This window comes from Centruroides sculpturatus, unplaced genomic scaffold, assembly GCF_000671375.1.
Source record: "Centruroides sculpturatus isolate CEXI.00-Female unplaced genomic scaffold, Cexi_2.0 scaffold123, whole genome shotgun sequence".
In the NCBI taxonomy this organism is placed as follows: domain Eukaryota; kingdom Metazoa; phylum Arthropoda; class Arachnida; order Scorpiones; family Buthidae; genus Centruroides; species Centruroides sculpturatus.
In genome coordinates, this window is record NW_019384538.1 from 624,680 (window position 1) to 635,851 (window position 11,172).

Below are 11,172 nucleotides of genomic sequence, written 5' to 3' on the forward strand. Positions count from 1 at the left end.
TACAATAGCGACGATTATTATTTTAAAAAATTTTTGTTAGGCTTAACATCGATGAAAATTCAACGCAAAATAGGTTAATAGCGATATACTAATATACTAATTACATGGGATATAATAATATACTACACTAATAATGGATTTTTTCATACTTTTCGGTTATCCGACTTTTCAATTATCCGACCAACCCCAGTCCCCAATTGGGTCGGATAATCGAGGCTCTACTGTATGTAATTAAGGACAAGAAACATGTATCAGAAAATTTATAAAACAAATTTAATATTTAAAATGTTTCCATAGACATTATTTACATCCAATTCAGATTTTTACAAATATATAGAATTACCATATTTATTTACTCGCATATAAGACGATCTCACATATACGACAAGGTATGACATTATAGATCAAAATAGAGAAAATTAGATTTATTAATACAATTGTAATTTTATATCAAATGCACGTAAATGCATACATTGTCCTGCAAAAATTACTGGCATTTTAAACTTTAAGGAAAAATCTTATAAAATTGACAACATAATTTGTTCATGCAAAGCTGGACAATCCAGAACCTTTTTTGTCTATTCTTAACAGTTGAATCCACTCTCAGTCGATTACACTTACAAGTTTCTCTGAATTCTGATTTTCGAATAATCATCTGTTTTCACCTGACAATAAATTTAAACTTATATTGAGTTCCTGTGATTTTGGAATTTAATTCAAAAGCTTTGCTTTTCTTATTGCTATTCATCTTTACTCCTGACAATACACATGAACAATTCAAACAACTCATATAAAAATACTTTTGTTTTTAAACACCATAGGGTGAGCATCGTGTAAAAAATTTGAATACACAGTTCACAAAAATTATTGCAAAAATGCAAAATATCCTTTGCTTGTGCGTATAGGATGATTTAGTTATATATAACTAGATCTATCTTATTAAGAAACTACACTAAAAAGAATTGTTATTAAAAGGAAGTTATAATTTTGAAGATATACTGTTATCTTGTCAAACTTCTCTTAATCAGCAAAAGAAATGACTGAGCATCTTAGAATGCATCATCTCACAAAACACTTCCTATTCCATCATTGTCCATAGTGGAGTAGGCATCATATCTGAATTCAATGTTCATCAGCTCTAAATGAAATTCATCACTGAAGATGATCCATTGCCATACTGTAATTGCCCATAATGTTTGATTTGATGTAAGTTCCAGGTACAGGACTATGTTGTACATCAGGCATTGTCATAATGATGTGAATGGACTAATCCTCCTGCTAGTCTTTGTTGATGGCATAAATTATAAAATAATAATCAAGGGGATTATTTTTGCATATCTTTATAGATGACTAACAGCCATAATGAATAAATTGCAAAGTGTGAAATTAAGAAAACTTTAAAGTTTAAAATAGTACATTGCCTGTTTCCTTCAAATGATCATACTCTTAAAAGTAAAATCACTGATTGAAATTTGTCAATTCTCAATCAAAATCAACTGTTGTCATCCTAACATAATCTCTGGCTATTTCAATACAGTATAAAAACTCCATAATATCAATGATGCATTACTGATTTATTATAAGCAAAAGCAATTGTCAAAACTTCAAAATCATACATCACAACAAGCTGAATCTGTATCTCAAACATAAATAATTATAAATATGAATAAGAATAATAAAATATAAATGTACAATTATTCGATTTATATATATAATAAAAAAAATTGAAAACTTTACCTGACATCAACATTCCTTTCTAAAATTTGCTTAAGTACAGATTCTTCCTCCTCTTTAATTAATTCCTAAAAACAAGATAAAATAAGCATTTGTAATGTAAAAATGAAAATATATGTAACCCATTTTAAAGATTTTCATCCCCAAGAATGAAAATCTTGAAAAGGGTTACATGATTAATGCCTAGCAATGCTATCAATCAGAGATACTTAAAAAGTGTGGAAAAATATCTAAAATATGTTATGTATGAAATGATATACAGGCATTCATCACCAACTGCAGGTTTTATGTTTCAAAAACATACTGCAGTTTACAAAACTACAGTTGCCAAAACATATCTTCTGTGAACAATAAGGGATTAAGGCAAGCGTAATAGGCATAATACTAAATATACATTATATAATAAATTAAAATTACATGAAAAATACAAGAATATTCCAGAGACCAACTTAATTCATTCCAGGATTGTTTGAAGTATGAGACACCACTGTATATATATATATACCAGGAGTGCACAACCTGCGGCCCGCAGGCCACATACGGCCCCTTATCAATGTTTATGCGGCCTGGGGATGGTACAGGCCAAATCCCTTCTTTCGAAGTTTCTAAGTGTAATGTAAAAATTTACATTACACTTAATGTAAATTTTAAAAAATGTAAATGTAAAAATGAAAGGGAAAAGTTTGTGAAACTTTTCCCTTTCACAAAGTCATTAGCACCTAACTGTTTTATAACTTTCCCTGAAGTGAGAAATGGGGAGTTGTTCTATAAATAAGTATTTCTAGCTAACACTTTCTGGTTTAGATATGGAATACAGTATTTTAATTCTAATACATAGTATTATAACGATTTTTTGAAGAATCAAATAGAATAAAATGATGTCAGAACGTCATTTCCAATGTTATCAGGAAGTTTCTATTTTGGCGGGAAATCTTCAATTTTATGCTTCGGAAAACTTGCTTATTTGTCTAAATAGCGTCAAATAACAAAAATAAGTGAAAATAGCGCCGAAAAACCATGAAAATAACGATTTTTTAGCATTTGTTTACATTCTAGATTCTGATTGGTATAGTCGAATTTGAATCAATCTTTTCTGAAAAGACGCTTATTCGTCAACCTAATGCCATTCAAACTAGAAAAAACTAACCAGAGTTTAAAAAGAAATGTACAAAAAGCTATAACAACTAATAATTTACAACAATATCTCTCCATAGACTAAGAATAGAAAAAAATTTTTCACATCAAATTTATTATTGTTAAGTTGGACCAAAAAATTAATACTGTAGTTGGAATAGAGTCATTACGACTAAAAGGAAGCCATTTGCATTAAAATATTTTGGATTTAATAATTATTACAAATCGCATCAAGCCATAAACTTGTCAACAAAGAGGGTTGTCCGTGCAGCTAGAAAGCTACGGTTTCTTTTGTTTGAAAGAAAACAGATATATTTAGGTTATTTAAGTAGTAAATTAATTGGAACTTTTTATTTACTTTTATTTTTTTACATTCTTTTTTTCGTAAATTTAAAATTAAATTATTATTTTTAATTTTTATTTTATTTGAAATTTAACAGTCGTAATCTGTGATATATTTGTGACAGAAAACAAAAAACAGATTGATTCTAGCGAGTCACTTAAATATACGAGCCATTTACAGCCAGGCAGTGTGCAGTTTATGGACTACGGCTGTTTGAAAGGTTTTCTTCCATAAAATTAATCGATTCTAGACTAATTCGACTCAACATTTCCAAAACACGTATAATTTGTTGGGAATAATCCATATAAACTATGCTATAAACAAAAAATTGTAGGATTACTTACCAAGTGTGCACCATTCAATGACGCCATTGCTTAAGCTTGTTTTCGTCATGGAGCTTGTTATCGAATGGTGCTCACGTGCTTCCTGATAAATTAATTTTTTTGCGAAAAATTTGCTGAACTTTGGAGACATCATTAATATAAATATAATTTTTATGAACGTTAAATAATAAATGGTTTTTAGTAGTCCGCTGCTCATTTAAACTCAATAGTTTGTACAATATCTGCTATTGATCTAGATTCGATGACATTTTACCGAATTATACGAGTTTTTTTAGCATGTTTGTATGAATACTGTCACAATTTTTTTGCAGTGATATAGGAATCCAAACTATATGAACCCATGTTATAGGGGAGTCTACTGTATATATAAATGTGTGTACAGTAGACCCCTCTATAACGTGGATTCATATATCGCGGAGAAAAATTGTGACCGTATTTATATAAAGACACTAAAAGGCTCATAAAATGCAGTAAAACGTCATCGCCGACTCGTGTCGCGACAGGATTGGTCGAATCTAGACCAATAGTGGACAAGCAGTCGAACTACCTTACACACTATGAAGAGTTTAGGTGGGTAAGTTGAGTTTACTATCATCTATCAGTATATAGGCCTAAATTAGGTACTGTAAGTCTAATACAGTACTGTAATTTTATACATTTCTTGTGAAAAAAACACTTCTTATTCAACGGCCATAAAAATTATTTCTATTAATGATGTCTCCAAAGTTCAACGAATTTTTTGCAGAAAAATAACTTATCAGAAAACATGCCCGCTGTTCAATGCGCTGCTCTGCCATGAAAACAAGCTTAAGCAATGGCGTGGTCGAATGGTGCACACTCGGTAAGTAATCCTACAATTTTTTGTTTATAGCATAGTTTATACAGATTATTTCCACAAAATTATACGTGTTTTGGAAATGTTGAGTCAAATTAGTCTAGAATTGATTAATTTTATGGAAGAAAGCCTTTCAAACAGCCATAGTCCATAAACTGCACATGTGCTGGGCTGTGATTGGCTCATATATTTAAGGATTCCTATACCGCGAAATTCTTATAAAGTGGAATGTATCTACCGCGTTATAGGGGGGTCAACTGTACGAATATATTTTTTTAATTGTTCCTATAAATAGGGTAACTATACTCTCATTAGTTTAACTCTATAATCAGTTGAAGTTTATCTTCGTAGTCCCAATGGGCGCACTTTGATTAGCTTAAGTTGGTTAGATTAGGTTAGGTTAACTACATTTTTAGTAGACAGAAGAAAGGGATACCTAAAAAGAAATAAAAGGAAACATCTACTAAAAATTTAGTTAACCTAACCTAAGCCAACTGATGCGCAGTCATTGGGACTACCAAGGTAAACTTCAACCCTATAATCCTTTATGTCAGGTGTAGTATTTCCTACAGCCAATTGTGCATGGTTAAACCATTGGATATTTGATGCTGTAGGAAATACTATGCCTGACGTAAAGGATTATAGGGTTAAACTAATATTAATTGTTGTTTACCACTACATACTATATATCTGTATCATTCATTTATATTATTATTCTATTATCTATTATCTATAAATAGCTTGACACCAGAGAAAAAAACAAGAGTGATGTTGAGCCTGCAATGGCAGATGCTGGTAGGATGCCTAGCATTGTCTGCTTCACACAAACAGGTTACAACATTGCCTACAGTTTGGTGCTTTGTATCAAACTACAGGCAGTATTGTATCAATCCAAAGTGTTAACACTGTTGTTGTAACTGTTATGAGCTGTCACTGTTGTAAAAAAGTCCTGAATTACATTCTAAAGTAGCGGTTCTCAAAATGGGTGCTACCGCCCCCCTGTGGGCAATGAGTAAATCTAGGGGGACGCTGGAGGCAGGGTACTGACGGTGACCAAAGGCAAAAGTTGGGTCACTGACAGCCTTTCCTCTGTTAAACGGATAAGATGAAACATTGCATTGAATGGCTTCCAGATGTTGAAAACAATGTACGGACAGTAAGGGCACAAAGTGTGAGATTCATAAAAAGTTTTCCTGAGAATATTTCCAATCCTTTCTCACACAAGAGAAAATGGGTTAGGGGGCATTGGATATAACTTTATAGAACAAAAGGGGCGGTGCATCGAAAAAGTTTGGGAATCACTGTTCTAAAGCATATGATCTTCACATGTGCATCTGGATGCTCCAGTACTAGATCTTCATGTTAATCGATGATTGCTCATTTACTGTGGACAGCATTTTTGCACTGTGCTCAAATGGCTGTCCATTCTTGCAGTGATCTGTTAGAAACTTACATCAGTCCAATGCATGTCAATGATTCATTGCTTGTGAAGCATTGGCATCAACTGGTGCCAGCTACACATATTTCCTACAGATATCTTAGTTTGGTGTAATAACAGTCAGCACTTCAGAATGCAAATATATTCTATAACTCTCATCATTTGCATATGTCCATTAAGTTATCAAATTTTTGCACAGATATATCAATTTCTTCTTGATGAGAATACAACTTTCAGAATCTCAAATGAATAACAAAAATTGATTGTATTTTTCAACTTGCAGGAATGTAACAAACAAAATTTTGAAAGAGATTATATCAAAATTAAGAAAAGAATTTGATACTAGATTTCAAGATTTTAATGAGAATATCTGTAATTTCCATAATTTTTTCTACTCCTTTTTCTGTTACCATAAACAAGGCCTCTGAGATTTTTACAAATAAATAGTTTATTCATTTTCAATGTAAATCACACTTGAAGTTAAACTTATTCAATATTTAATAAGCTTAACTTCAAATAACTTATTGCCATCACTTTGACTTAGTAATTAATGCAGGTGCTGGTAGCTTTATTGGTTTGGAATCTGGGAAGCAAAGTAACATATTAAGCTGTCACTTAGAAATCATTTTTGAGTAATTTTTTAATGAATAACACCCAACAACACATTTAATCACAATGCTTAAACAGTATTTCAAAGTTCTGTCATGTCAAAATATTTATTCTTTAGTCTACTGAACAAAGATCAAAGTGGAAAAAAATTTCACCTTAAAAAGATCCCCAATGTGGAAATGCTGGGCAGCATTGCATAAAAACTGCCTTTGGTTCTTAATGTCACTTTCTGCTTTCCTGTCTGAACTTGCTACATGGCATGTTTTACCTAGATGTGTGCAATGCGCAGGAGTTCAACATTTTGCCGTTTTTCCTGAACCATGCTTTAAGATTCAATTTCATGCTGAATGTCAAAATAAACAGACTAGGGTTTTTACCCCAATATTATATTTTTAATTGCCACTTTAATAAAAACATTGCCAAGTGGTGATTTTGGCACTATATAATGCAACCTATATATATATACACACTGGTATGCAAAACTTAAGCAACAATTGTTTTTTGCCATAACTCTGCAAGAAATCACATGGGAGACATGAAATTCAGAATACAGAGACAGTATTTTGTACTTAAAGAATGAAGAAATCATACTAGTGCAAAAATGAATAGAATGCATATACAGTAGAGCGTTGATTTTCCGAAAGTCAATCATCCGAAAGAATTCCAGTCGGCAAATTTAAATTTTCGCCAGTGCTGTGGCGCTTCAATCTTTGGCTATGTCTTGGGCTACTCAAATATTTTACGTTTTTGATACTAAATTAACATCTGAAGTACAATTTTTTATTATTTTTATATTTTTCAATATATTTATTTTGTTTGTACAAAATAAAAAAATAATTTTTAACGATACAATAGTCTTTGTTAGGCTTAACATCGACGAAAATTCAACGCGAAGCGACACGCAATGGATAAAAATTTCGACATTGGATACGTTAAACTATTTTTTCGTACGTAAATCAGTTATCCGAAATATCAGTTATCCGGACAACCCCAGTCCCCAATTGATTCGGAAAATCGACACTTTACTGTAGTATGGAATCAAAGTCTCCTTTTTATTGTAATCTCGCACTGTGCACATTTACTGCACATGTCATATGTGTCCTCACATCACCTGTGACATCATCTTTCTGATATATATAATGTGAAATCATGCTATTGCCAGAAATGGTGACAACAGCTACTTGACCAAAATGGTCAATATTTATTTATTATAAAAATATTTTATTGAATTATATACTGACCATTTTGGTCAAATACCTGCTGTCATCATTTCTGGTAATAGCATGATTTCACATTCTTAAGTTTTGATCGTTGCTTACAAAAAACTGATCCAAGTGATTTTTGACATTGTCATTTCAAGTAAATGTCTTACAGTTAAAAAAAATTTGTATAGGCTGGAACAAGTAATATTCTGTGTGTGCTTGATCTGGCCAACATGGTTGGTGTGATATCAGTTATAACAGTTTCTGACGAGTTACCAAACTTGTGTGAAATTTGACATTATCGTGGTAAAACACTACACCTGTTTTGTTGATTAATTCTGGCCTTTTCTGTTTGATGACATTACTCAATTTGTTTACTCTATGGCAGTACACTTTTGAATCAATTGTTAAATTGTCTGGTAAAAGCTCCAAAAACGAAATTTCCTTAAAATCCCACCAAAGAGAGCATCTCTCTAAGAACATGTGGAACCCATATATCGAGCTTTGAAACAAAACCAATTTGTTTCAAGTAACCATAAGCAGTTCAGTTTGACAGATTTAATCTCTTAGTGATTTCACGTGTTGTTATTTGGCAGTTTGCTTCAATCAGTACCTTTATTTTGTTTTCATTGGCTTCAACTGGCCATCCAGAACGTGGTGCATCTTCAATATTGAAATTGCCAGAACAAAATTTTGTAAACCAGTTTTAGCACTGTCATTCTGTCAATACATCTTCTCCATACACGTCATACAACTTTTTTCTCGCTTGAACAGCATTCTTACCTTTTCGGTAATAAAAGAGCAAAATATGCCGAAAATGCTGCTTTCGATCTTCCATATTTGATGGGACACAAAAAATAAACAATTGTACAAAATCAAACAAAATTTTTTACAAATAAGCCTTAAAATGCTAGCTATCAAAATATATAATGATAATACGGTTTAGAATGAAAATGGTGGGAAAAATACGACTAATCCGTCTAGTGGTAAAAAAAATTAAATTACTTTCCGAACAACCCAATAGAATTATTACAGTTTGTTTATCAACGCCAATTTCATGAATAATAGTAATGAATAGTGTTTGCTTAATTTATTCATTTCATATATACATAATTGCATTAAAATAAATTACGAAATAGTTTATCATAATTTCACATGGTAAAACTTTAAAACACCAATGTATCTGTTTTAAAAGGCAATTTGAAAGTAGATGCAATCAATTCTCCAACTCATTACACATTATAAAAAGTTAAAATTATTGAATTTAATTTAAAAAATATTTCAATTATTAATAGCAGTACAAGATATAAAAGTAAAAAATGAGACTGCTAACACTATTTTATATTAATTGTAATACTTTGCCAAAATATAACGAAAATAATATTTTATTTAATGATTTAATTATTATTCTATTTTCAACTGGGCACATGCCTTCTGGTATTTTAGAACTACTATATTATCTGGGTCATTTGGATTTGGATCTTTCTTTACAGATAAATTTATTAAAAAACATCAGACAGAGATCTGTTTACAGAACAAAAAGAAAAAGTAAAATTACTTTATTATTAAAACAAGTCTTAAATTAGAAAAACGTCTAAATTATATATTTACATAGCTTTAGCAGTAAAATATTGATTGATCAAAAAGTTTTTTTTCACACAAAAATAATACACAAATTTAAAAAATTAAATTATTATTAAATTACATAGACATCCTTGTTTTACATTTTAGCCTATCTTTTTAACAGATCCATTATACCACACACAAAAAATTCCGGAAGACTTTTCTTCAGAAAAAACAAATCTTAGATAATGTAAAAAATTGAAGGACTTCGTGCAACCAACAACTGGCCAAGTGACAAAATTTGCTTTTTTACAGTTTTTGTATCTTTTGACTAACAATTCACTTGGTATAACATGCAGTCATAAAACAGAATTTCCTACTGTTGGTAAAAGAAAGATAACTGATGAATTTATCTATAAAAGTCATGTGCAACAGAAAACTGTTTGCTGCTATGAGATGTCTTACATGCCAGAAATTTCAATTTTACAAAAATCTGAAGATTGTAAATGTGAAATAGAAGTGAAAATGAATAAAACACTTTTTTTAACTTGTTAAAAATGCAATATATAATGTAAATTTTATTTCAGTGCAAGAATGAGTCAAGCATAGTTCGAAATATTTTATTTACAGAATAAATAAAAACCAAAAAGTTTAAAAAACAATCAAATATTTTCTTATCAAACATTTTTGAAATAGCATAAAGTCAGAATCTATAAAATGAGTTATTCAAAGTGTAAAATGTTTTTGTACCTCCTGAAAAATTTTATAATATATTTTACTCATTGCACCAAACCCTTCAATTGCTAAGTATTAACCTTTCAATAGTGGAATAATCAGGTACAGTGCTATCCCAAAGCAGTGGAGAATAAATGTGGGAAATTTTTAAAGTATTTTTCCATGCGTTTTTTTTCTAATTACTGTTTCGGAAAAATAGTTTGTAAACAGTTATGTCTAGTAAAGAAAAGTCTTTATTTTATTGTTACATAATTCATTTTTTATGTGATTTTTTTTTCACGGTAGTTTTTGGCAATACCCCCAAAAGAATTTAACACATATATCCGTCCCTCACCACCACCACACGATCGTTCTGGACAAATATATCCGTTCCTCACTGCCGAGTGGTTAAACTTCTTTCCTCAAAATATATTCTGGAGAAATCAAAATAAGTGGTAATCTAAATGTGTAGGATCAGGAAAATATGGCATGGCACAAAACACCCCATTCAAATTTCAATAATTTTCCCAAATGGTCAAAGACATTGCTAAACTGCACACAGTCTAGCATTGTCTTGCTGGAAAGACTCGCTTTCTTTTTGCTGATGCTTGCAATTTTTTTTTTGATGGTTACTTTAGATTAGGGGTCCCCAAACTTTTTATCCCGTCGACCCCTTTATAGAATATGTGCCTTCTTATCGACCACCAGATTAAGTATTTAACAAAAACATTAAATCATTTTTGCATTTCTAATGTTAAGCGATAAGGAGACCCGCATAACAACCCAAATAAATAATTTATAGTTCCCATATTTTATAAAATCCACCCAATAACATTAACAAAAAAAGGAGATATTTTTCACTGATTTATAATCTTAAAAAATAATAGCAAAATTATGGATAGATGGAAATTTGCCTATAGTTCTTAAACCGTACATGTCATAATACGTAAAATACACACTTATCTTTGAAAATATAACATTAGTTATATTGGATGAAAAAACCTCTTACTGTCATTTTGCGACTACTACTGAATGCCTTAAAAATATGTAGACATACCTTTTTATTAAAATAGTTGATATTAGTGGGATGGATGTCTCTGAAGAGAAGCAGCAAGATTATTGATATTCGGTTGAAAATTGGTAAGTTTTAGTCGCAAATCACCACGGTTTTCCAAGTTCAATCTGTTCCTCTGTTTTGTCAAAATTGCGTTCGCGTGGCTAAAACCAGCTTCAACCACGTATGAAGTTGGGAATGC

At 30.9% G+C, this 11,172-nt stretch overlaps 1 protein-coding gene across 1 annotated transcript in view; it reads right to left on the reverse strand.

Moving 5' to 3' along the window:
- The window catches only part of LOC111623287 (dnaJ homolog subfamily C member 25 homolog), a 47,470-nt gene that overhangs the window by 11,939 nt on the left and 24,359 nt on the right, over positions 1-11,172 (reverse strand). Inside the window, exon 8 of the mRNA XM_023365808.1 lies at positions 1,738-1,802. Within this exon, the coding sequence (XP_023221576.1) occupies positions 1,738-1,802 (65 nt within the window). The remainder of the gene's footprint in view (positions 1-1,737; positions 1,803-11,172) is intronic.